The sequence below is a fragment of the Macaca mulatta genome, chromosome 1 (assembly GCF_049350105.2).
Source record: "Macaca mulatta isolate MMU2019108-1 chromosome 1, T2T-MMU8v2.0, whole genome shotgun sequence".
NCBI lineage: Eukaryota > Metazoa > Chordata > Mammalia > Primates > Cercopithecidae > Macaca > Macaca mulatta.
The window spans coordinates 239,036,622-239,062,163 of record NC_133406.1 but is presented as its reverse complement, the minus strand read 5'-3'; the positions used below and the strand labels follow the sequence as shown (position 1 = coordinate 239,062,163).

The 25,542-nt window shown below is 63.5% G+C and overlaps 2 protein-coding genes and 1 long non-coding RNA gene across 54 annotated transcripts; 2 read left to right on the top strand and 1 right to left on the bottom strand.

Annotated features, from left to right (window-relative positions):
* Positions 1-4,765: 4,765 nt before the first annotated feature.
* On the bottom strand, positions 4,766-6,779 carry LOC106997149 (uncharacterized). 2 transcript variants are annotated; one of them, XR_013409833.1, is made up of 4 exons: positions 6,653-6,774; positions 5,582-5,710; positions 5,256-5,422; positions 4,766-4,942 (listed from the first exon to the last, which is right to left on the bottom strand). It is a non-coding gene; the product is annotated as an uncharacterized LOC106997149 (long non-coding RNA). The 2 variants fall into 2 exon arrangements; XR_013409832.1 differs by lacking the exon at positions 5,256-5,422 and having other exon boundaries at positions 6,653-6,779.
* Positions 6,416-21,452, top strand: MIB2 (MIB E3 ubiquitin protein ligase 2). Of its 50 annotated transcripts, none has more exons than XM_077979191.1 (22): positions 6,416-6,612; positions 7,478-7,584; positions 8,620-8,754; positions 14,222-14,490; positions 14,564-14,735; positions 15,496-15,602; positions 15,706-15,900; positions 15,997-16,139; positions 16,269-16,364; positions 17,402-17,506; positions 17,589-17,751; positions 17,826-17,959; positions 18,048-18,196; positions 18,296-18,452; positions 18,788-18,948; positions 19,043-19,169; positions 19,259-19,492; positions 19,823-20,001; positions 20,075-20,256; positions 20,488-20,553; positions 20,657-20,753; positions 21,143-21,452. In XM_077979191.1, the coding sequence occupies exons 4-22, from the start codon at positions 14,244-14,246 to the stop codon at positions 21,150-21,152; spliced, it is 2,724 nt and encodes a 907-aa protein (XP_077835317.1). In that variant the 5' UTR covers positions 6,416-6,612; positions 7,478-7,584; positions 8,620-8,754; positions 14,222-14,243; the 3' UTR covers positions 21,153-21,452. The 50 variants fall into 50 exon arrangements, with proteins under 50 accessions (XP_077835317.1, XP_077835311.1, XP_077835230.1 ...); XM_077979185.1 differs by having other exon boundaries at positions 16,257-16,364; XM_077979187.1 differs by lacking the exon at positions 6,416-6,612 and adding an exon at positions 6,876-7,053.
* Positions 21,438-25,527, top strand: MMP23 (matrix metallopeptidase 23). 2 transcript variants are annotated; one of them, XM_077979933.1, is made up of 8 exons: positions 21,438-23,206; positions 23,620-23,750; positions 23,818-23,957; positions 24,025-24,192; positions 24,586-24,750; positions 24,827-24,937; positions 25,082-25,205; positions 25,325-25,527. In XM_077979933.1, exons 1-8 carry the CDS (start codon positions 23,051-23,053, stop codon positions 25,497-25,499), a joined length of 1,170 nt encoding a protein of 389 aa, XP_077836059.1. In that variant the 5' UTR covers positions 21,438-23,050; the 3' UTR covers positions 25,500-25,527. The 2 variants fall into 2 exon arrangements, with proteins under 2 accessions (XP_077836059.1, XP_001095296.3); XM_001095296.5 differs by having other exon boundaries at positions 25,082-25,208.
* Positions 25,528-25,542: the final 15 nt, after the last annotated feature.

Genomic DNA, 25,542 nt, shown 5'->3' with positions numbered 1-25,542 from the left:
CAGGCATAGTGGCTTATGTCTGTAATCCCAGCACTTAGGGAGGCCAAGGCAGGTGGATCACTTGAGGTCAGGAGTTCAAGACCAGCCTGACCAACATAGTGAAACCCCCATCTCTACTAAAATTCAAAAATTAGCTGGTTGTGGTGGCGCACACCTGTAGTCCCAGCTACTTGGGAGGCTGAGGCAGGAGAATCACTGAAACCCAGGAGGTGGAGGTTGTAGTGAGCCAAGATTGTGCTACTGCAATCCAGCCTGGGCAACAAGAAGGAAACTCTGTCTCAAAAGCAAAAAGAAAAGAAAAGAGAAAATTAGCTGGGTGTGGTGGCACATGCCTATAATCCCAGCTACTAGGAAGGCTAAGGCAGGAGAATCGTTTGAACCTAGGAGGCACAGATTGCAGTGAGCTGAGATCTCTCCACTGCACTGCAGCCTGGGTGACAGAGCGAGACCATTGTCAGCCGAGTGCAGTGCCTCAAGCCTGTAATCCCAGCACTTTGAGAGGCCAAGGCGGGCAGATCACTTGAGCCCAGGAGTTCAAGACCAGCCTTGGCAACGGGGCAAAACCCCATCACTATAAAAAAAAATACAAAAATTAACTGGGTGTGGTGGCACACAGCTGTAGTCCCAGCTACTCAGGAAGCGGAGGTAGGAGGATGGCTTGGGCCCAGGAGGTCGCGACTGCAGTGAGCTGTGATCACTGTACCGCACTCCAGCCTGGGCAACAGAGACCCTGTCTCAAAAAAGAAAGGAGGCTGGGCATGGTGGCTCATGCCTGTAATTCCATCACGTTGGGGGGCCGAGGCGGGTGGATCACCTGAGGTCAGGAGTTTGAGACCAGCCTGGCCAACCTGTCTCTACTAAAAAAATATAAAAATTAGCCGGGCGTGGTGGTCCGTGCCTGTAATCTCAGCTCCTCAGGAGGCTGAGGCAGGAGAATCACTTGAACCCAGGAGGCGGAGCTTGCAGTGAGCTGAGATCACGCCATAGTACCCCAGCCCGGGCGACAGAATGAGACTCTGTCTCAAAAAAAAAAAAAGAAAAGAGAAAAAAACATATTGTCCTGGCTGCCAAGGGGCCTAAGGCCACACACATGGCAGTTAGCTCAGCCTTGCACATGCGGGGGTGATGGACCTGAGCCTGGAAGACATTATCTGTGGATATCCAGTGTGAAAGTGGCCACTACCAAAATGGAGTCACTTATGTCAAACCCTGAAAAATGGAGCCAGGAGGCCACAAAGGAAGGGCTCTCCCAGGTGTGCCAGGAAAGAAACTAAGGAATTAACTCAAAACCACAGTACTGCAGCTAAGCTGCTTGCATAAGGACACTTGCCTAACAAGGGCCGTCTTCACCTCCAAACGAATGCCAACTCCTGCAACAAGCCTGATACGGTTTGGCTGTGTCCCCACCCAAATCTCCTCTTGTAGTTCCCATAATCCCCACGTGTTGTGGGAGGGACCTGGTGGGAGGTAATTGAATCATGGGGGCAGTTACCCCCATGCTGTTCTCGTGACAGTGAGTTCTCAGGACATCTGGTAGTTGTATAAGGGGCCTTTCTCCTTTGCTCAGCACATCTCTCTCCTGCAGCCATGTGAACTGTGGGTCAGTTAAACCTCTTTCCTCTATAAATTACCCAGTCTCAGGCAGTTCTTTGTAACACCGTGAGAATGGACTAACACAAAGTCCGTGTCACCTGTGCTCTTTGTTTCAAAGCAGCTTAGGTGGGCTTCTCCTTTCTGTGTTTTAGAAGCTTCCCGTCCCAGCCTCTCTGGATGTGCCTGTGGTCTGCTGTAGCATGCATATCCCAAACTGCAATTCCCCGTCATTCCTGGAGAAACCCTTTGGAGAGGCATCTCTCTGTTGTTGTGGCCATCGCGGGCCCGTTTCCTGATGCATGGAACATCACTACACCGACACCACGGGTTGCAGCAGAAAGAGAGTTTTAATCCTCAGGCTGCTGTACAAGGAGACAGCGTGAAGCAAGCAGGCTGCAGGGATCCTGTGGCCGTCCGGGGGTCTCCCCATTGCTTCTGGTTCCCCCAGCCCGTTTCTTTGGAATCCTGCTGACTCTGCTGTTTCATCCCTCCAGCCCATGGCTAGAGTCACCCCAAAAGTGGTAGCAGGCAAGTTCCAGCAAGGGACTGCCCCAAACCGTCCTGAGGTGGAGCTGGTTGGTCCTAAAGAAAAGCAGCAGCAAATGCCAGGGTGATAAGCCCAAAGCATTTGTTCGGGGAACTTATGTACGGAGGGAGGAAGCACATCCTCGGGCCGACAGCAAGAGATGGAGAGGGTCCACCTAGGAAGCCTGCACCCAGGGGCTAGAGTGGAGAGTTTTACAGGAGGATTTAATTCGTGTGGCTCTCGTTTCCACATATTTAGCAATATGTTTGATCTTTCAGTGTCTCAGGCAACAACCTAGTTCATCAGTAACAGAATACTCAAGGTCCTGGCCGAGCTTCAAGCCTGCAGGGAAAATATGCAGTGGCCCAGGCTCTGTGCTTCTCAGGCAGGACACAGAGAGAAAGCAGGGGTTCTGGGGAACCTTCCAGTAGAAGAGGAAACTGGCCAGACATGGGCCCTTCCCAGGAAGTTACTAGGGGTCTTACTGCAGCAAAGTAAGGGAGTAAAGCCAGAAGGAGGAGGATGCAGATTCCAGGAAACAGCTGTTAACAGAAAAGCCAAACTCTGAAGAAGACATTTTTTCCTCCTTCTTCTTCTTCTTCTTTTTTTTTTTTTTTTGAGACAGAGTTTTGCTCGTTGCCCAGACTGGAGTGCAATGGCACGATCTCAGCTCACTGCAACCTCCGCCTCCCGGATTCAAGTGATTCTCCTGCCTCAGCCTCCTGAGTAGCTGGGATTATAGGCGTGTGCCACCATGCCCGGCTAATTTTTGTGTTTTTAGTAAGAGATGGCTTCACCATGTTGGTCAGGCTGATCTCAAACCCCTGACCTCGTGATCTGCCTGCCTCGGCCTCCCAAAGTGCTGGGATTACAGGCATGAGCCACTGCGCCCAGCCTAATTTTTGTAGTTTTAGTAGAGATGGGGTTTCACCATGTTGTCCAGGCTGGTCTGAAACTCCTGACCTCGTGATCCACCCGCCTCAGCCTCCCAAAGTGCTGGAATTACAGGCGTGAGCCACTGTACCCGGGCTCTTCTTTTTTTAAAGAGGGCTTCATTCTGTTGCTCAGGTTAGAGTGCAGTGGTGCGACCTCAGCTCACTGCAGCCTCTGCCTCCCAGGCTCAAGCGATCCTCGCAGAGTAGCTGGAACCACAGGCGTGTGCCACCACACCCAGTTAATTTTTGTGTATTTTGTAGAGATGGGATTTCAACATGTGACCCAGGATGGTCTCTAAGTCCTGGGCTCAAGTGATCCGATCACCTCAGCCTCCCAGAGGGCTGGCATTACAGGCATAAGCCACCATGCCCAGCTTCACAAAATACTTTCAAGAGGTTTACTTTGAGCCGATATGAATGACTGGGGTTCCCAGGAAAACACACATCCGAGAAGCCTTGAGTAAGTGGTTCTGAAGTGGTTGGTTTACAGTTTGGTTTTGTACACTTTAGAAAGGCAGGAGTTACAAGCAAAGACATAAATACATACATGGAAAGTATATGTTGGTTTGGCCTAAAAAGGTAGGATATCTTGAAGTGGGGGCTTATAGGTTATAGGTGGATCCACCCGGCCAGAAACTGTTTTAAAAATTTCTCCGGGGTCCCCTTGGCCAAGAGGGAATCTGTTCAATTGGTGGAAGGTTGGCTGGGCGCAGTGGCTCACACCTGTCATCCCAGCACTTTTCTTTTTCCTTTTTTTTTTTTTTGAGACGGAGTCTCACTCTGTCACCCAGGCTGGAGTGCAGTGGCCAGATCTTGGTTCACTGTAGCATTTGCCTCCTGGGTTCAAGCGATTCTCCCACCTCAGCCTCCCGAGTAGCTGGGACTACAGGCGAGTACCACCATGCCCGGCTAATTTTTGTATTTTTAGTAGAGATGGGGTTTCGCCATGCTGGCCAGGCTGGTCTCCAACTCCTGGCCTCAGGTGATCCTCCCACCTCGGCCTCACAAAGTGCTGGGATTACAGGTGTAGGCCACTGTACCTAGCCGGTTTTTCCTTTTTTTTTTCTTTTTTGAGGCAGATTCTTGCTCTGTTCCCCAGGCTGGAGTGCAGTGTCATGATCTCAGCTCACTGCAACCTCCACCTCCCAGGTTCAAGCAATTCTCCTGCCTCAGCCTCCCAAGTAGCTGGGAGTACAGGCGTGCACCACCATGCCTGGCTAATATATATATATATATATATATATATACACACACACATACATATATATATATACACACACACACACACACACTGTATTTTTGTATTTTTAGTAGAGATGGGGTTTCAACATGTTGGTCAGACTGGTCATGAACTCCTGACCTCAAGTGATCCGCCTCCTCGGCCTCCAGAAGTGCTGAAATTACAGGCGTGAGCCACCGTGCCCAGCCAATTCCGGCACTTCAGAAGGCAGAGGTGAGCAAATAGCTTCGCCTAGGAGTTTGAGACTAGCCTAGGCAACATGGTTAACACCCCGTCTCTACTAAAAATTTAAAAATAACCAGCATGGTGGTGCGTGTCTATGGTCCTAGCTACTCAAGAGGCTGAGATGGGAGGATCACTTGAATCCAGGAAGCAGAGGCTGCAGTGAACCAAGACAGTGCCACTGCACTCCAGTCTGGGCAACAGAGCAAGACCCTGTCTCAAATACAAAACAAAACATAAAACAGTTGGTAGAGGGCTCAGGATTTTATTTTTCGTTTACATAGGGAATCCAAGAAAGGAGACAGGCAAAGTGAGTCTCAAGGATGAGAGCAGAAAAAAGCTCGAGATAAGAGCTGTGCAGCACGGTCAGGAGGCGATCGGTCTAGGTCCGAACAGGAGGATCAGACACAGCGGATGTGTTTGAGCCTTTGGAAAATGTTATTATTAGGCATGTGGCAAAAACGTTGGGACACTTGAAAAAAAAAACTGGCCATGGGTTAGTAAAAAGCTAGGTATGTGAAAATATTAGGTAACTATTAAAAGAAAAAAAAGGTTGTACAGGAATTGTGGCATGGTTTTATACAGTAGCAGTGAACAGCAGGTACCCAATCGTGAAGAGATAAGCCTGGTTTCATTACCACAGCTGTGACAGTTGCAGGTACCAAAATGGAACTACTTCTACCAATCCCTAAACAAATGGAGTGGAGGCCACAAAGGGGGAGCTCTCACGCGGGGATACCTGCAGCAGGCCTCCTCAGAACACGCTCCTGCACGTCCTGCACGTTTGCCTGTAACCAGACTTACTGCAGGGAAATTCCTCAGGACTGCAGTGTTCCAGATAAGCAGCTTGCACGAGGACTTGGGCCTGGTAAGGCTCTCTCTCCAACAACGAGCTAACGCCCACTCCTGCAGCAAGCGCCCACGGCCAGTGGTTTTTGTTACAAAACGACTTTTGTGAGCTCATCTATATTTTCCCCTTCTCCCGGCCCCCTCCGATAGGCCTATGATCAGTCATGGCACGAACACCCTAGGCTGCAACCCCCTGCGATGCCCAGATTAACTCACTTGTCCTGGAGAGCCTGCCTCTGGGTTTCCTTTCAGATTGATAGTTTGGGAGCTAACAGGACCACGTGAGGGGTGCAGCGGGGAAGATCAGCCAGGTTCTCAGGGACCTTCTCCGGAAGTACGCAATGTCTACAATTAAGAAATGAGAGGCCGGGGGCTGTGGCTCACGTCTATAATCCCAGCACGTTGGGAGCCCTAGGCGGGCAGATCACGAGGTCAGGAGTTCGAGACCAGCCTGGCCAACATGGTGAAACCCCGTCTCGACTAAAAATACAAAAATTAGGTGTGCGTGGTGGCGCAAGCCTGTAGTCCCAGCTGCTCGGGAGGCTGAAGCAGAAGAATCATTTAAACCCGGGAGGCGGAGGTTGCAGTGAGCCGAGATCGCGACATTGCACTCCAGCCTGGGAGATAGGGAGAGGCTCTGTCTCAAAAAAAAAGAAATGAGAAAGTAGCAGTGCATTGTTTAGAAAGGCGGAGACTTCTCTGAGGAGAAAGCGAGAAACAAGCGTCCGCCTCTAGGGTGCACAACCGGGGGCGGGAGGACGGGCCCGGACTGCCGTTTCTCGCTGTGTGCAGGTCTGCGTGACTCAAAAGCCCGGACCAGGTCCACTCTGGTGAAGTCGGAAAGAGGTGGCTGCCGCGCGGCAAGTCCCGCCAGTGCCCGCGAGCGCGACGTCGGTCCCGAGCCCCCGTCTCTATGGCAACCGAGTGCGTCTCCGGGACCGCCATTGCGCAGGCGCCCAGAGGCTAAGCCGCTCGGCCCCCAGCTGCGCCACGCAGGGCAGGCGAAGCCGACCCTCCCGCGCTGACGCACTTCCGGCGCCTGCCCCGCCCATCCCTGCGGCGAGGGCGTGGCCGTGGCCGCGGCGCTCCGGCGGGGGCTGGCCTTGGGCTCCCGCTGTCGGGGTCCCACAGTTTCTAGCCGCCCCTCTCCTCAGTGCCCGGTGGCCCGGGAGGGCCTGGGAGCCCGAGGCCGTCCCCGAGTCGCTCCTGGGTCACTGGCACGATGCAGGCCGTTCTCTCGGCTGATGGTGCGTGCAGGCGCGGATCTCCTCCCCTGGCCCTCCGCACCGTCCCCGAGTCGTGCTCCGCTCTGGCAGAACGCGAGCGCCGTCCTGGTCCCGCTCCCGCTGGCCCAGCCGCACCGGGCCGGCAGGGTCCGCTCGCGATGAGCTGGGGCTGCGCGCGCAGCGCCGCCGCGGGGCCTTCTGGGAGTTGTGGTCTGGCCGCCTGCGCGGGACTCCAGCTCCCGGCAGGCCTCGCGCGGCCCGGGGCCCGCGGCGCTGGGGTCGGCGCTGGGGTCATCGTCTGGGCCCGGTGGGCTGCGGCGCGCGGCGGGCGCTCTGGCCTGGCCTGGCCGCCTCTGAGCAGTCGGGGCCGGTGGGCGGCCTCGCACGCCAGGACAGACTGACAGACGGACTGGCCGGCAGCCCCGCGCCCCCGAGCGGAGCAGGCGGGACGGAAACGTCCGGGCAAGTTGGGGTCGGCGGGTACTGCGCGGCCCTGGCAAGGTCTGGCAGCGGACGGGGCCGGGCGGCCTCCGCGAGCCTTCAGCACGAATGACAGGGGCGGGGCGAGCTCCGGGTGGGGTGCCCGCCGTGCCCGCCCCCGGCCCGCCTGTTCCTCTGCGCCGGCGCCCGTGCGCGTCCCGGAGCCTCCTGACGTCTGCGAGCCGCGGCCGCCAGACCCCGGGCGCACGCAATTACGGGCCCGGCGCTGGCGGCTCCTGCGCGCCCCAGACCCCAGGGAGCCTATCCAGGCAGGCGGCGGCCCTGGGTGTCGCGGCCGTGGGCCCGAGTGGACCTGGAGCCGGCGGGCAGCCCCGGGGGCAGACAGGCGACCGAGCCACAGGCCGAAGTGCTAACTGTGCATCTTGGCATCTCCCCTCGGCCACAGGGTTGGAAGCCCAGCGAGGCTAGAGGCCAGTCCCAAAGTCTCCAGGCATCAGGGCTGCAGCCCAAGAGCCTCAAGGCGGCCGGGCGGGCGACTGGACGGCCGGACAGGTGAGCTCTTGACCGTCCGCAGCCTGGTAGTTTGCACTTGGCGCTCCCACCTTGGGGCTCCGTGGAAGCCACGTCAGAAGGGCTGTGTTTGTGTCTGAACATGCGTGTGAGTGGAGGGAAGTGGTGAGTAATCCCGCGTCTCCCCTCTAGGTTCGATACCCATGGAGGAAATAAGCAGAGGTGCCAGACAGGTCCCTGATAGGCACCTGCAGGATTGGGGCAGAGTGGCCGCAGCGCAGGAGCGCCGGCAAGCCTAGCCTTTCCCGGAAGGCCCCCTCTGTCCGGTTCCACCCTGGCCTGTTGCTTCACATGCAACAAGTGTCTGAATGTGGCTCTCTCCTGGCCGAGGGCAGCCCTGGGCAGTGAGTGGGTTGACACCCCAGCCTGCAGGGTGCCTGTGGGTCTCCACCCAGATGGGCAGGATTGGAGGTGGCCACAGCACTCGTGGGCTTTCCCCTAGCAGGTGTCTCCGTGCTGGCCAGGCTCAGGGCTTCATCCCACTCAGTGGGCCTGATCTCCCTGGGGCACCCGGGATGTCCATCTGCATTAGCTGGAGCTACTCCATGGCCCGTGGCGTGCCACACACAGCGGCATTTCAGTGTCATTAGGCACAGCTGGAGGTGCAAGGAGGAGGGCAGCCTCATGTCCAGTCCCAGTTCTATGTAACTTGCTTCTTCTGAATAAAGGCAATTTGCTAACTTCCTCGCTAAATAGGATTTGGTCTCTATGGCTTTCAAAGCTTATCCAATAAAATACTTGCAATAAGGGAAGTCTCTCCTCCTACACTCTCCTGATTGATGGTTCGGAAAATCCTCCTGCCCTCTGAGAGCCGGCAGTTTCTTGTGAAAAAAATCCTCCTGCCCTCTGAGAGCCGGCAGTTTCTTGTGAAAAAAATCCTCCTGCCCTCTGAGAGCCGGCAGTTTCTTGTGAAAAAGAGAAACTAAGAAGCAGTAGAACAGACCTGGTGGCTGCTTGCGTGGTTAAGATGGTAAATGCTGAATGTGTGAAACTGCCTTTATAAACCGTTTTCTCCAGCCTGGCTTGCTGGCTGCCCGTCTGGTTTGCTGTGTTGTGTCTCCAGTGGCTTTAGCTTCCAACAGGAAATCTGTGACCCAGGAAGTAGCAATTAAACACCTGGGATGCTGCCTCAAGGCTGGTGTGTGCTCTGAGGTAAGTTCCGATTTGCCAAAGCACATCTGTCGCCCGAGTCTTCACGCCCTGACTGCCTCCATCATTTTAAACATCGGGAGCAGTTGCCTGCGGCGAGGTTCAGATGCCAGCCAGGGGCACAGCCTGTGAACTCTGGGTAGATGGCAAAGTCTAGCATTTCTAGCAAAGGAAAAACATTTGGTGACTCTCTGGGTAAATTTCTGACTGAGGTGAAGACACCCATTGTGAGGCAGCATCCTCACATACAGCGGAAGCCTGGGCTGTATGTTTACAAGAGGAGGAGCAGGAGTGGCCACAACCATGTACGCCAGGGGCTGCCTGGCCGCAGCTCTGGTCTGCTCCCTGGAGCCCCTCCACCAGTGCTGGGCTGTGGCTGTGGCTGTCTCTGGTTTGTCTTTCTGGGAAACCTTGGCCAGGTTGGCATGAGGGCAGGGCCAGCCTTGGACATTTGCACTTTCCATAGCAGCCTCTGGCCCAGAGCTCACCCGCTGTGGGCAGGTGATCAGGGTGATCAGGGCTCATTGGTCCCCTCCTCTGCACCTGGAGCCTTGTGGGTTTAGAACAGAAAAATAGGAGGGGGCAACCCAGAGGCCTCCTGATCTCCAGAAAGGGATGGGTGCTGGGCAGGTCCAGGGTGGAGGCAGACGGAGTGAGGGGCCCTTGGGGAAACATCTGTCCTAGAGGGCTTGATCTCCAGGACCACCCACCCCACTCCTACCCCTAATCTGGCGTTCCTCACCTGCACGCCTCCGGGAAGTCCTCACCTGAGGTCTGCAGCGGGTGTGCCAAGTGCTGGCCCCACATCACCTGCTCTCACCCCTGCCCAGAGCATGGGGCCTGCAGCTAGTGCCCTTGGGGTCGGCTTGACCCAGTCCCGGCCCAGAGCCTCTCCCATGGCCTCAGGAGGACAAGATGGTCAGGGAAGCCCAGGGGATGAGCCCTTTTGTCCACAAGCTTCCCTCTGAGGTGGCCAGGCTGTGTGTGCGACCCCACAGCCCCCAACTCTCATGAACAGTGGGGATGGGGCAGGCCCCTCGCTGGTGGCCCCTAAGCAGGTACACTCTGTCCCCTTTGAGGAGAGACCTCCCAGATGGAGGGATACAAGTGCTGGGTCCTGGCTGGGGTGCTCCTCCTCCCTGCCTGTGGGGGTCTCACTCTTGCCTCCTGCCTCCACCACAAACACCCCCTAGAGAGGCCTTCGGAGGCAGGTACTGAGCCCCGGGGCCGGGGGCCGGAAGGCCAGTGGCAGGTGGTCTTGGGTGACTGCTGGCCCTGGGCAGTGGTGAGGAAGACAGGCAGGCGGCTGCAGGAAGGAGCTGAGGAGAAAGGCGGCAGAGCCTAAAAAGCTGCTGGCCCCTTCAGAGGGTCCCGGATGTTGAGCTCCCGAGCCTGGGAGCTGCCTGCACGGGGTGTGTCTGCACACTGGCGCCACAGAAGGGTCGGCGGGAGGCAGGCATGGCCGGAGACCCCGCTCAGATGAGGCGGCCACGCCGGGGCAGTGCCACGCTGGACAGAAGGGGCTGCCTTGGCAGCGTGACACACCCCAGAACCTTGGGGTGGGGGCCCTGCAGGGGAGCCATGAGCAGGTGCCAGGGCTATAGGCCCCTGTATGCTCACATCCCAGCGCCCGGGGAGAGGCGTGGAGTGGGCAGGCGCACCCAACTCCCCTGTCCGGGCTCCTCTCCCTTGTTGGGGCAACCCTCAGCAAGTGGGAGGCTGGTTCCAGGCACGAGAAGTGAGGCCGGGGAGGAAGCCCTGCCCGTGTTCGGCCCAGTTGTGCCCCAACTCTGGTGGGCTTCCATGAGGGACAGCCTCTGGGAGGGTGGGGCTTTGTGGGCCAGAGCTGGGAGCTGCCTGGCTGTGCTAAAAATACTGGGCATGCTGCAGACAGGTGCCCGTCTGGGGCACGGGCCACCCTGTCTCAGGCTGATGGCCTTGGCACCCCACCCCGCTGCGCCTGTGAGGTGGGGGCCACCGAGGCTTGGTCTTGATTCCCAGAGGTCCTGCTGGTGGCCTCCCTGACATCTCTGCCCTTTGCCCATCCCCCCAAGGGCAAGGCTGGGCACAGGACACTCTGGTCCACGCATGGGGCGCCCTGCCCCTGTCTTGTTGGAAAGGTCCAGTGGCATATGGCTGGGGTCCATGCCTGCGGGTCGGGCAGGTGTGGCCGCTGGCCTGGGCTAAGCTGGCTCTGGCTGAGAGTCTGGGCGCAGAGACAGGGCGTCCCTGCTGCAGAAGGATCACTGTGGGCTAGGCTGGCTCTGGCTGAGAGTCTGGGCGCAGAGACAGAGGGCACCCCCCGTGCTGCAGAAGGATCACAGCGTGGGCTCATGGCATTGACTTTTTCGCGGTCCCAAGTCTTTCATCTCGGTTGCCAGGCCCATCTCAGGGCTCGGCAGATGCGTGTCCCCTGCTAGCAAAGACCTCCAGTCAGTTCTGCGGCTGCCTGTGATGGGTCCCGCTCCGGCTCAGTGTCGGTTCTGCGGCTGCCTGTGATGGGTCCCGCTCCGGCTCAATGGAGGTGTCTGGCAGGGAGGAGGCCCCGGCTTAGCGTGACGCCAGCTGTGGCCAATTCTGGGGGGATCCTGGCAAGGAGGAGGTTGCATGTGGATCTGGTGGAGGTGGATGGCCTGGCAGGGGGTGGGGCCCGCACCCCTAAGGAGCAGTACCCCTGTCACTCGTCCCCCCGCCAGCAGACTGCTGCGTCGGCCTCCCCGGCTGTGCCATTCTGCGGGGAAGGTCCCTGTGTAGAGGAGGCTGGAGTGGGGGAGCTCAGCCCAGGCCACGCCTCACCCTTCTTGGGCACTCCATGGGCAAAAGCTGAGGACAGTGTGTGGATCCTGGGAGCAGGAACCCTGCAGAGCCTGCCCCCAGCTGGTGGCAGAGCAGGCAGTGGGGAGCTGCTGGGGCAGGAGGGGTGACCTCCCTCCAAGACAGCCCCCGTGGGGTCTGCAGGGATCTGGAGAGTCAAGGGTCATGGCCAGGGTGGGGCCGCGGAGCTGGGCTGGCCGGTGGAACTGTGTCCCCCTGGACATGCTCTGGGTGAGGCGTAGTCAGTGCTGGGATGGCTGGAAGTGGCCTCTGCTGGGCGGGTCCTCGGGACACGGGGGCTGCCGCTATCACAGAAGCCTGGCACAGATTCTCTCTGGTTCTTATGTTTTGTTCACTCACGCAGCCATTCAGTCAAAGCTGCAGCTGGTGGGGTCCTGGCCAAACATAGGGCGCGGCAGTGCACCACCTGGGGGCTGCCCTCAGAGGCCCGCCCAGGGGAACAGTGCCACAGAGGCCCATGGGGAGGGCCTGTGGGTCACCCTCGGTGGTGGCTGGGCTCCTGGCTCCGCGGGGCCTCTGAGGGCAAGGTGGGGCCGCTCTGGCTGCCACCTGTGGAAGCTGACCATGCAGAGGCCCAGCCAGGAGGCTGCAGAAGGCCGTGGGGAGGGCAGAGCCAGCCACCTTCCCTGATGGCTGTGGAGCTGCCCACGGGACCCATCTCCTTGTCTGGGGCTCACTGGTGCCACAGGAAAAAGCAGCCCTGGCCCAGGCCTTGGTGCACATCTTGGCAGGATCTCGCCCCAGGTGAGGGGGCAGTGTCACCCAACAGGTGAGGCCTCTGGACAGATGAGGCCACGTGGGGTTTCCCTGAAGAAGCAGAGCCTGGCTGCTGGGTGGGGGCTCCTCTTTGTCACTGACAGGGAGAGCTGTGCTTTTAAAACATCCCCCCGTCCTGTGGAAGCCCTGGCGGTTCTGGGCAAGTTGAGGAGAGAGAACTGTAGAGGCCAAGCTGGCCAGGTTTGTGCCCCTGAGAATTAGAGGGAGTCCCATGCTCACATGCAGCTGGGGCACGGTGAGGAGCCCAGCCCTGCAGGCGAGCCCTTGCGCTGGACTCAGTCTCTGGAGTGGGGCTGGGCTCCTCACCGGGCCTTGCTCGGGGGACAACCTGTGGGACTCAGGCCCCTGAGCCAGAGCAGGAGTCGGGGGCTTTGCTGTGGCCCCTCCTCACTGCCCATCTGCAGCCTCCCCTGGGCCAGGGTGTCTCCTGAACTGGCCTGAGATGCAAAGTGCCGCCCAGGTGGAAGGCTGACATGTGAGGCCCAGGCTGGCCTGTGTCCTGGAGTTGGCAGGGCCCCCTTCCATCCTCAGCCACATCCACCCAGCCTCAGGGGTCCCTCCAGCCTCCTGGGACTGCCGTGTCCCCCACCTCTGCTTCAGGCAGTGCTCCTGGGCTGCCTCCTTCCCCGGCCATGGGGTCCTAGTGGTTTAATGAGAAGTGAGTAGGGGCCCTCCCCTCCCCCAGACAGGGTCTTGCTTTGCCCGCCAGGCTGGAGTGCAGTGATGCGATCACAGCCAGCTGTAGCCTCTACCTTCTGATTTGCCCTCTTAACGTTCACATCCATTCTTCTTGTTAACGAGACTGTGCTGAAGCCCAGCACGGTGGAGAGGGCAGCCCACGGTGACTCACATCTGCAGAGTGAGCTCTCGGGGGTCAGCACCCAGATTCGGGATTAGCAGTTCTGGGCCTCGAGCCCTGTGGCTGGCTCCATCCCTGCTTCCAGCAGCCTGGAATGTGCACCTCTGTGTAAATGGAGCCACCTGGCATTTGCACTTGGCTACTTCCCTCCATCTGCTGGTGACCTCTGGCCTGTGCTCTTTGTGGTGAGTGGGTCCCTGCTTGGTTGGGACTCAACCCCGCTTCAGGAGCCCGTGGCCACTGAGGACCCAGGGACCTGCCTGTGCTCAAGTGTCTGGCCTCTGTTGTGGGTGCGTGGCGTGGCCAGGGCCACTTTTCCAGAGAAGGCTCCGGGGTGCTGTCTGGCCTCGCTGCACTGTCCCTGGCGCGCAGGGTCCAAAGCTGGCATCCCCCAGGAGCAGTGTCTGGGGACAGACGCCCCCAGGTCCTTGCTGGCCAGTGCCTGCTGGTCTTGTATGGTGCCTGCGTCGTGTTTGCCATTTTTCTGTTGCGTTGTCTGATGTTTTCATGTGGATCGCAGGAGTTCCTCACCCTGTGTGTGTGTGGACACAAGTCCTCTGAGGGACGCATGTCACGGTGTCTGCTCACATGCTGCTGCCCGTCCAACCATGTGAGTGTCTTAGGGGACGGCAGCTCTTTCTTTAGGGAACTCCAGCGTCCAGCTCATTAATTGGCTGCGGGAGGAGATGGCAATTTTCTTCCTAGAACTTTATTTGTGAACCTTTCACGAAGCCCCCTGGGCCCAGACCACCCTGCCGGTCCCGCGCCAGGTTGGCATGGCACCCACCTTCCCCACCAGCCTCGCTGGTGCCAGACTGTGGGCCTCCTTGCTGCCTCCTCGGGCCCTAGGGCTTGAACCAGCCCACCTGCCCCTTTGGGCCTCTCCTCTGCTCTCCTGTGGAGCCTGCTCTGACCGGGAGTGTCCCGTGGTGGCCTGAGAATACCCTCTGCCCACAGGTCCCGAGCAGCCCGGCCCACCATGGACCCCTCTGCCCACAGGTCCCGAGCAGCCCCGCCCAACATGGACCCAGACCCCCAGGCGGGCGTGCAGGTGGGCATGCGGGTGGTGCGCGGCGTGGACTGGAAGTGGGGCCAGCAGGACGGCGGCGAGGGCGGCGTGGGCACGGTGGTGGAGCTTGGCCGCCACGGCAGCCCCTCGACACCCGACCGCACGGTGGTCGTGCAGTGGGACCAGGGCACACGCACCAACTACCGCGCCGGCTACCAGGGCGCGCACGACCTGCTGCTCTACGACAACGCCCAGATTGGTGCGCCAAGGGCAGGCGGGACGGGCAGGACCCGGGGGCGGGAACGCCCCCTCTGACCCCACCCCACCCCCAGGCGTCCGGCACCCCAACATCATCTGTGACTGCTGCAAGAAGCACGGGCTGCGGGGGATGCGCTGGAAGTGCCGCGTGTGCCTGGACTACGACCTCTGCACGCAGTGCTACATGCACAACAAGCACGAGCTTGCCCACGCCTTCGACCGCTACGAGACAGCCCACTCACGCCCGTGAGTCCCGGGCCGCACCAGCTCCTGTGCGGCGGATACCCAGGCCTTGCCATGGGGGCCTCGGCCTTCGGGGAGGCTCCCAACCACTCCCAGGGAGATGGAGCAAGTCTCTCCAGGGCAATGGCCTTAAGCGGTGTTGCCATGGGCGGGGCACAGAGGGTGGCCTCTGGGTGGCTCTACAGGCAGCAGTGGCCATCAGGCAGCCAGCATCCCCCAGGGAGGCATGAGACCTCCGCGAGGACTGTCCACACCTGGAGCCAGCCCCTGGGCTGCCTTGGGGGCTGCTGCGCTCTGGTCCGAGGGCATCAGCTGGGGGAGAATCTAGCCTGCTTGGGGCAAAGGCAGCCAGAGATGCCACCCCGTCTCCTGCATGTCACCCTTGTCTCTGGCCCTCCCTGCATGTGGGGGGAGCTGTGGGCGACTGGGGAGTGCTGTTGGCCTCATTCCTCCCTTACCACATGCTGAGCCCACCTCTGGGCCTGGCTGTGCCCCAGCTCACCGGGAGGCAGCAGGCATAAAGCGACCGCACCCAGAGGTCTTGCCAAGGGTGGGCCTGGGTGCCTTCCCAGCCTGGCATCAGGGAAGTCCCTGGAGGAACGTGGTCCGCAGGTTCGCTCCAGGCCCCTGAGCCCGGGGGCATTTCCTCGCAGTGTGTGGAGGATGCTGACCTGCTGGGCCGGCCATTCCCAGGCTCTCCCGAGTGGCTCAGGACGGGAAGAGATGGCAGTTCCGAGAGCTTTATTTGTGAACCCTCTTGCAGTGTCACGCTGAGTCCCCGCCAGGGCCTCCTGAGGATCCCACTAAGGGGCATCTTCCAGGGCGCGAAGGTGGTGCGAGGCCCCGACTGGGAGTGGGGCTCACAGGATGGTGAGTGGAGGCAGACGGGCAGAGGGCAGGGCCCGGCTGTGGCTGGCTCATGGCTCAGTCTCAAGGCACAGCCTTAGCCTGCTGGCGGGGACTCTTTCCCCAGGAGGGGAAGGGAAACCAGGCCGTGTGGTGGACATCCGTGGCTGGGATGTGGAGACAGGCCGGAGTGTGGCCAGCGTGACGTGGGCTGATGGTACCACGAACGTGTACCGTGTGGGCCACAAGGGCAAGGTGGACCTCAAGTGTGTGGGCGAGGCAGCAGGCGGCTTCTACTATAAGGACCACCTCCCAAGGCTTGGTATGAGGCTGTCCCACTGACCCCATCAGCCCTCCTACCCTGGCTGAAGTCCCAGAGGGGAGGGACTGCTGCCTGAGGCCTGCCACCCTCCCCCAGGCAAGCCGGCCGAGCTGCAGCGCAGGGTGAGTGCTGACGGTCAGCCCTTCCAGCACGGGGACAAGGTCAAATGTCTGCTGGACACTGACGTCCTGCGGGAGATGCAGGAAGGCCACGGCGGCTGGAACCCCAGGATGGCGGAGGTGAGCCGCCCCACCGTGGAGCCCTGTGTGCCCTGCCCTCCCAGCCCTGCGGACCCCCAGCCCCTTCCTCCCCAAGCGTCCAGCCCGACCCAGCCACAGCTCCATGACCCGCCACAGTTTATCGGACAGACGGGCACCGTGCATCGCATCACGGACCGCGGGGACGTGCGCGTGCAGTTCAACCACGAGACGCGCTGGACCTTCCACCCCGGGGCGCTCACCAAGGTGCCTGGGGGGCTGGGCTGCACCCCATCTGTTTGCTTCTGTAACCCCTTCCATGTATCCACTCGGCCTCGGGGGGTCAGGCAGGACTAGGGTGCCAGCTGTACCCACGAGTCCCCAGCCCTGAAGGAAGGGTAGGGACTGGTGGGTGAGGTCAAGGAGAAGAGGGGGTTGGGTGTGAAGGAACCCAGAGGAGGGTATGTCTCTGGGAGCTGGCGTGGCTGATATGGGCAGGTTAGGGCCTCCCTCGGTTCCAGGACACCAGGAAGGCAGGACAGCTTCGTGGGCGGGAGGGAGGCAGCTGGGCTGAGACGCTCCTGGTTAGTGCTGTATGGGGGCCGATGGGGGTGGCTGGTGAGGACAGGGAGGTGCACGTTTGGCCTAGGGTGGCGGTCCCCACAACCCTAGTGGTGTGGGAGGTAGTGAGGGCTGCCTGGGAAGCAGTATGTCAGCGAAGGGGCTGGAGGTGGTGGCGGTGGCAGCTTGGATGGCCCTGGGAGGGGCAGGCCCAGGACAAAGCGTCAGAGCTCAAATCTGGATCTGGGGTCCTGGATACCAGGCACCTTTGAGGAAGCGCCAAGGGGAGTCATGAGATGGGCTTGTAGAGTGAGTTCCCTGCATATGAGGGCTCAGGTGGGGCAGAGTGGGCCCGCCCTGCACCCCAATGTCCTGGGGCCCCACCCCCACACTGGCTCACGGGGCCCTGGCCATGCTGCCTGCTGCTGGTCAGCGTATAGCTCCCCACGGCCGGCCACCTCGGCTTCACACCTGCCCAGAGCTGGCTTCTATCTGCCTGGACACTCCTCCCATGGCTCTGGGGCTGGGGACACCCAGGGCTGCCTTGGACACCTGGGGCTCTCGTCCAGCCAGAGCCTCTGGCAGTGCTTGGGGTCGGGGTCAGGGTCGGGGCCGGGACCGGGGCGGGGGCCGAGTCGGGCCTGCCTGTCTTGCGGAGCTCAGCGGGTTGCCCTCCTGTGCTCCATGAGCCTGGGCAGCCACACACAGCTGGGGGGCCCCTCACGCCCCTCTCTGTTGCTCAGCACCACTCCTTCTGGGTGGGCGACGTGGTCCGGGTCATCGGCGACCTTGACACGGTGAAGCGGCTGCAGGCTGGGCATGGCGAGTGGACGGACGACATGGCCCCTGTGAGTCCCCTTGCCGCCCCCGCCGCTAGGGCCGCTGCCCCCCACACCTGCAGCCTGCTGTGACCCCCTCCCCTCCCCGCAGGCCCTGGGCCGCGTCGGGAAAGTGGTGAAAGTGTTTGGAGACGGGAACCTGCGTGTAGCAGTCGCTGGTCAGCGGTGGACCTTCAGCCCCTCCTGCCTGGTGGCCTACCGGCCCGAGGAGGATGCCAACCTGGACGTGGCTGAGCGCGCCCGGGAGAACAAAAGTGCGGCACAGCTCAGGCGGCCGTGGGCGGTGGGGCTGCCCCTGGCCACTGCTAACCTCAGCCCTGCCCCCCAGGCTCACTGAGCGTGGCCCTGGACAAGCTTCGGGCCCAGAAGAGTGACCCGGAGCACCCGGGAAGGCTGGTGGTGGAGGTGGCGCTGGGTAACATGGCCCGGGCTCTGGACCTGCTGCGGAGGCGTCCAGAGCAGGCGAGCTCCCGCCCCCGTCCTCCCACACCGTCCAGTCTGAGGGTGAGGGGCAGAAGGCCAGGGACTCACCTGCTGGCTCTCCTGGCAGGTGGACACCAAGAACCAAGGCAGGACCGCTCTGCAAGTGGCTGCCTACCTGGGTCAGGTGGACTTGGTACGGCTGCTGCTACAAGCCAGGGCGGGCGTGGACCTGCCGGACGATGAGGGCAACACGGCGCTGCACTACGCGGCCCTGGGGTGAGGTCTGGGAGGGGCCCGGGAGGGGCCTGGCAGGGCTGAGCCTGTGTGTCCAACCAGTGGGCACGGCGCCCTCCCTCTCACGTCCTCTCCCGTCAGGAACCAGCCTGAGGTCGGCAGGGTGCTCCTGAATGCTGGGTGCCGGGCAGATGCCATCAACAGCACCCAGAGCACAGCGCTGCACGTGGCCGTGCAGAGGGGCTTCCTGGAGGTGGTGCGGGCCCTGTGTGAGCATGGCTGTGACGTCAACCTGCCTGTGAGTTCTGCTTCCACCTGGCCTGGGTGCCCCCTGCCCACGAGCGCTGCTCCCTGGGTGCCGCCTGCCCGCGAGCGCTGCTCCCTGGGTGCCCCCTGCCCGCGAGCGCTGCTCCCTGGGTGCCGCCTGCCCGCGAGCGCTGCTCCCTGGGTGCCGCCTGCCCGCGAGCGCTGCTCCCTGGGTGCCCCCTGCCCGCGAGCGCTGCTCCCTGGGTGCCCCCTGCCCGCGAGCGCTGCTCCCTGGGTGCCGCCTGCCCGTGAGCGCTGCTCCCTGGGTGCCCTGGCTCTTGACCCAAGCAGAAGTCACCCCAAGTGACCACGGACTCTGCCCAGCAGGATGCCCACTCGGACACGCCCCTGCACTCCGCCATCTCGGCGGGCACTGGCGCCAGTGGCATCGTCGAGGTCCTCACGGAGGTGCCAAACATCGATGTCACCGCCACCAACAGCCAGGGTTTCACCTTGCTGCACCATGCCTCCCTCAAAGGCCACTCGCTGTGAGTGTGGAGTGGGCACACAGCTGCGGCCAGCCTCTTGCTGTGCTGCCCAGGGACAGTCCCAGGTCCCAGACCAACCTCCCTACTCCCACAGAGCTGTGAGAAAGATTCTGGCTCGGGCACGGCAGCTGGTGGACGCCAAGAAGGAGGACGGCTTCACGGCGCTCCACCTGGCCGCCCTCAACAACCACCGTGAGGTGGCCCAGATCCTCATCCGGGAGGTGAGGGCGCGGCCCAGGCCTGCCCAAGGACCAGGGAGCGGGAGGCCCACTGGGGTCCCTGGTCTGAGCCCGTGCCCACCCCTCCCCAGGGCCGCTGTGACGTGAATGTGCGCAACCGGAAGCTGCAGTCCCCGCTGCATCTAGCCGTGCAGCAGGCCCATGTGGGGCTGGTGCCACTGCTGGTGGACGCTGGGTGCAGTGTCAACGCCGAGGACGAGGAGGGGGACACAGCCCTGCACGTGGCGCTGCAGCGTCATCAGCTGCTGCCCCTGGTGGCTGATGGGGCCGGGGGGGACCCAGGGCCCTTGCAGCTGATGTCCAGGGTGAGGAAGTGTCCAGTGATGGCCCAGGGAGCCAGGCGTTCTGGGGGTGGAGCAGACGGAACCAAGTTCTATGTGATCCTTCAGCCTGCACCCCTAGGCAGCCTGGGAGAGGGGTGGTGCCCATGGGGTGGGGAGAGGTGGGGCTTAGGGTCTCAGACTTCACCCAGCAGGGTGCCCCTCTTGCCTGTCCCACCTGGGTTCCGGAAGAGGTGCCCCTGCCTTCTATTTTAGACCTGGGGCGCCGGCTGCTGGGGCTGCCGGGTGCCAGGAGATGCCTCCTTCGGGCCTGCCCCGGCGCCCGCCCTCACCGGCGTCTGTCCTGCCGCCCAGCTACAGGCCTCGGGCCTCCCCGGCAGCACGGAGCTGACGGTGGGCGCGGCGGTCGCCTGCTTCCTGGCGCTGGAGGGCGCCGACGTGAGCTACACCAACCACCGCGGCCGGAGCCCGCTGGACCTGGCCGCCGAGGGCCGCGTGCTCAAGGCCCTTCAAGGCTGCGCCCAGCGCTTCCGGTGAGCCCGCGGGCGGTGGGGAGGGGGTCCTGCGGCCTCCGGGCCCCTCTCAAGCCGCCTCCTCCCCCTGCAGGGAGCGACAGGCGGGCGGGGGCGCGGCCCCAGGCCCCAGGCACGCGCTCGGGACCCCCAACACCGTGACGAACCTGCACGTGGGCGCCGCGCCGGGGCCCGAGGCTGCTGAGTGCCTGGTGTGCTCCGAGCTGGCGCTGCTGGTGCTGTTCTCGCCATGCCAGCACCGCACCGTGTGCGAGGGTGAGTGGGGGGCCCCGAGGGGGGGAGCCCGGGTAGTCTGACCCCAGCCAACCGGGCGCTCTTCTCCGCAGAGTGTGCGAGGGTGAGGGGGGGCCCCGGGGAGGGGAGCCCGGGTAGTCCGGCCCCAGCCAACCGGGCGCTCTTCTCCGCAGAGTGTGCGAGGGTGAGGGGGGGCCCCGGGGAGGGGAGCCCGGGTAGTCCGGCCCCAGCCAACCGCGCTCCTCTCTGCAGAGTGCGCGCGCAGGATGAAGAAGTGCATCAGGTGCCAGGTGGCCGTCAGCAAGAAGCTACGCGCAGGTGGGTGAGGCTCGGCGCCCCCGACACGCCTCCTGCTCAGCTGGTGGTCCCCGGGTCCCTGTCCCCCACCCCTCCCACACTTCTGCCCATGGCCCTTCCCCAGGTCGCGCCCCGCCCTCCCAAGGCTCATACCCTGGCCCTAGCCCCGCCAGAGGTCACGGCCTGCTGCAGACCACACCCTGCCCATACCCCGCCTCAAGGTAACACCCTCCTCCCCAGCTCACACCCTAGTCCCGCTGGATTTCACGGCCCCTCCCAGGTCACACTCTCCATAGCCCCACCCCAGATCACCGCCCACCCAGAGCACCGCCTCCCCATCACACCCCGCCCCAGGTCACACCCACCCCACCTGCGGCCCTGACTCCAGCCCCCACACCACCTTACGCCTGATCTCCACGGTTCACATCCTGCCCGCAGCCGGCCCCAGCTCTGCCTCCAAGTCACACCCACTCCACCAACTCCTTCCAGGTCACACCCCGTCCCAGGTGACACCCCGCCCCCAGCCTCGCCCCCCGTTGCCCGCCTGCAGCTCCCCGCTCCCCCATTCCCCCACCGGCCTCGCAGCTCACACCCGTCCCTCACCCCGCAGACGGCTCTGAGGTGGCGAGTGCCGCCCCCGCCCCCGGCCCGCCGCGCCAGCTGGTGGAGGAGCTGCAGAGCCGCTACCGGCAGATGGAGGAACGTATCACCTGCCCCATCTGCATCGACAGCCACATCCGCCTCGTGTTCCAGTGCGGCCACGGCGCATGCGCCCCCTGCGGCTCCGCGCTCAGCGCCTGCCCGATCTGCCGCCAGCCCATCCGCGACCGCATCCAGATCTTCGTGTGAGCCGCGCCGCCCGCCACGCCCGAGCTGCCTTCGCGAGCCCCCGCCCTGTGTTTTATAAAAAGATTCTCGGACGTTGCCTCCGCTGTCTGCCTGGGGGACCGGGCGCCTCTGGGGTCCTCCCCTCGGGACACGCGGGCGAGCCTGGGGGCCCCTCCTTCCCTGGGGTGCGCCCCGCCCGCCCCAGGCTCTTGCGTCTAGACTCGCGTCCAGACTGCGGCCTCCGGGCCAGGACACCCTCCCGGCGTGGGCACGGCCGCCTCCCGCCACCCGGGCCCGGGTCCGACGGGGCGGGGGCTCCTGTGTTCGCCCCCGGGCCCCCCTCGCTCCTCCGTCCTGGGGGCGGCCGTGGGGGCTCGTGCTCTGACCCAAGGGGCCCGACGCTCCCCAGGGCTGTGGGGTCCCGTCCCAGCAGGCAGTTGGGGGGCGTCCAAGGCAGGGTCTGGGACCTGGGGAAGGGACTGGGCGCAAGCAGGTGGGGGGGACAAGCTGGTGGGGGGCGGTGTCGAAGCAAATACGCGGGCGGGTCCAGCGGCTCGCGCTTTCCAAGAACCGCCCGCGGCCGCCGCCAGCTGCTTGGCGCTGACCCCGTTGGCCGGGCTGCCGTCACCCTGGGCCCGAGGCCGGCGCGGAAAACGGGGAGGGACGGGACACAGGCCGGTCTGGCTCGGAATCTCCTGCTTCTCTGCCCAATCCCCCATCCCCGCCCCACGGGACGCCGGTGCCGGGTCTCGGTCCCAGCCCCGAGCCGCTCGCGTCTGGACACAGGCCGCCCCGTCGAGCCTTTGGGCCTCCGAGCTCCCCGCCCCCACCCCCAATCAGGACCGGTCCAGACCTCTATGCCCGGCGCCTGGCTCCGCTTCCCGTTCCCCCTCCCGTTTCCCTCTCCCCTTTACTGGGGCCTAGCCGGGGATTCAGGAGCCACACACCCTCCACCTCCCGCGCCGCCGCCCACGGGGTTCCCCCGAGCCAGGGCCCGCCCCTTCCCGGCTCCCTGGGAGACCCCGACAAGTTCCCTCCCTCCGACCCGCAACCTGGCACCCTCCGTGGCCCTTCCCTACCCACGCACCCCCTCCCCGCCTCCCCCTCCGCCGCCCCGTACTCACTGCCACGTCCCCATCCTGCCGTCCCCTCCCAGCTCTCGGGGACACTGTCAGGCGGGCGGCGCGTCCCCTGCGGCCCAGCTCAGCCTCCTGGGCCAGGATGGAGACTCCGCTCCTGTGGGGCTCAGGGGATTGTTGGGGATTCCATTTGGGAAAAAAGCCACCAGGTCATTCACTGCCCGGCCGGCTCGGGGACCCCACTGGCTGCCCTTTCCTAAGCGGGAGCCTTGGCGCTGCCCTTCCCGGGTTGCCTGGGGCCCTCTTCGCTCCCCCCTTCCGAGGACCCCGCCCAGCAGGCCATGCCCAGGCCTCTGCCCCTGGCCCACAGGACGCGGGTCCCCATGCCCCCGGCTGGAGGCAGCAGGCAGCTCGGCCAACGGTCGGGCCAGCTGGTTCCCTTCAGGGGCAGCCTTGCCCCCTCTCCCGCCCCGTCTCCCCCCCCACCCACGGGGCTGTAACCCGAGCCGCCCAGCCACTGCCTCCCCTCCAGATCCTCCCCGGCGGCTCTGCGGCCCGGGCCCCCGCGCCGTGCTGCCCCATGCGGCCCTGAGCCCCACAGCAAGTCCGCCATGGGCCGCGGGGCCGGTGTCCCCTCGGAGGCCCCGGGGGCCGGCGTCGAGCGCCGCTGGCTTGGAGCCGCGCTGGTCGCCCTGTGCCTCCTCCCCGTACTGGTGCTGCTGGCCCGGCTGGGGGCCCCGGCGGTGCCGGCCTGGAGCGCAGCGCAGGTGAGCGGCGGGCGGGGAAGCCAGGTGTCGGGGTGGGGGTTCTCACGTCTGTGGGTCTGGTCTGTCTGGGGGCCCGCAGGACGTGTGCGGGGTGTGTGGGGTGTTTGAGGGTCCGGATGTGCGTCCCGAGGTCGGAGGGTCGGACTCTCCTGTGTCCAGTTGTTGGGAGGGGTGGGAGGCCGCGCCCTGCTGTTCAGCCCCTTCGCCTCCACTGGGCCGCGTTCCCAGGGACATGCAACAGGACGCTCAGGTTAGGAGACCCGAAACCACAGGCAGACAGGACCCGCCACGCCCGCTCCCAGCCCTGGGCACCCCCACCCCCACCCCCGTTTCCTTCCAGTCCATTTTCCGAGGCAGTTTTTGGCCCTGGGGACCGTCACCGATGCCTCCCACGCACGCTTTCTTCCCTGAAGGGAGACGCCGCTGCGCTGGGCCTCTCGGGGGTCCCCCCAACCCGGGTCCCGGGCCCACTGGCCCCCCGCAGACGCCGCTACACGCTGACTCCAGCCAGGCTGCGCTGGGACCACTTCAACCTCACCTACAGGTGCGCCCTGGCTTGGCCCTGGGGGAGGGGGCGCGGCCGGCCCCCGCTGAGCTCGCTCTCCCTGCAGGATCCTCTCCTTCCCTCGGAACCTGCTGAGCCCGCGGGAGACGCGGCGGGCCCTGGCTGCCGCCTTCCGCATGTGGAGCGACGTGTCCCCCTTCAGCTTCCGAGAGGTGGCCCCCGAGCAGCCCAGCGACCTCCGGATAGGTGGGCGCCCGCCCCCGCCCCGGCTCGGCCGTGCGCGCCTGGCCTCTCAGCCCTGTGCTCCCCTCAGGCTTCTACCCGATCAACCACACGGACTGCCTGGTCTCCGCGCTGCACCACTGCTTCGATGGCCCCACGGGGGAGCTGGCCCATGCCTTCTTCCCCCCGCACGGCGGCATCCACTTCGACGACAGCGAGTACTGGGTGCTGGGCCCCACGCGCTACAGCTGGAAGAAAGGTGACCGTCCAGGCTGGCCTCCTGGAGGCCTCTCCTCCGCAGCGCAGTGGGCTGCCGCGGTCGGGCTTTGGGGCAGACGGCAGGAGGGACCTTCCGGGGTGGTGGCTGCTACTGGAGTCGAGCAGGCAAGGAGGGGAGCCCGTGGGAGCCCCCAGTCCCGGCAGCCCTGAACTCCCTTTCCCATCCCCCTGCGACTCTGGAGCGGGAGCAGGAGCTGCATTCCTGGGGGCCGAGCTCACCGCCTGGGCCCAGAACATTCTTATCTTTCCGTGGCTGCGGCGGAGGGCGGCTCCGCGGCTGCGCTCCAGCAGATGTGCCGGGCCTTGGGGAGCTGGCCCACGGGCGGCGGGGCTGGGCCCGGGGCTCCCAGGCGCTGATCCCCGGGGCCCGCAGGCGTGTGGCTCACGGACCTGGTGCACGTGGCGGCCCATGAGATCGGCCACGCGCTGGGCCTGATGCACTCACAACACGGCCGGGCGCTCATGCACCTGAACGCCACGCTGCGCGGCTGGAAGGCGTTGTCCCAGGACGAGCTGTGGGGGCTGCACCGGCTCTACGGTGAGTCCCCTTGTCGGGCGGGAGGGCGGGGATCGGGCGGTCCTGAGCCAGGCCGTGCTTCCCACGCTCCCGGCAGGATGCCTGGACAGGCTTTTCGTGTGCGCGTCCTGGGCACGGAGGGGCTTCTGCGACGCTCGCCGGCGCCTCATGAAGAGGCTCTGCCCCAGCAGCTGCGACTTCTGCTACGGTGATGCCCAGGGGCCGGGACAGGGCTGCGTGGGAGCTGGGTCTTGGCTATGGTCTGGGCTCCCACGGGCCGGGACGGGGCTGCGTGGGGGCTGGGTCTTGGCTATGGTCTGGGCTGAGGGGGCTCTTCCCTTACCCGGCGCAGAATTCCCCTTCCCGACGGTGGCCACCACCCCACCGCCCCCCAGGACCAAAACCAGGCTGGTGCCTGAGGGCAGGAACGTGACCTTCCGGTGCGGCCACAAGATTCTCCACAAAAAAGGAAAAGTGTAGTAAGTGGGTGCCCTGGCGGGTCCTCAGGGTGGGCAGCCTGGGGCCCTGGGGCAGGGGTGCAGGGCAGGCAGTGGGTGGAGGCTGTGCCTGCAGGAGACACCCTGCCCCCCTGCAGCTGGTACAAGGACCAGGAGCCCCTGGAGTTCTCCTACCCCGGCTACCTGGCCCTGGGTGAGGCACACCTGAGCATCATTGCCAACGCCGTCAATGAGGGCACCTACACCTGCGTGGTGCGCCGCCAGCAGCGCGTGCTGACCACCTACTCCTGGCGAGTCCGTGTGCGGGGCTGAGCCCGGCTGATAAAGCACTTTCTCTCTATGTCCTCTCGTTCAT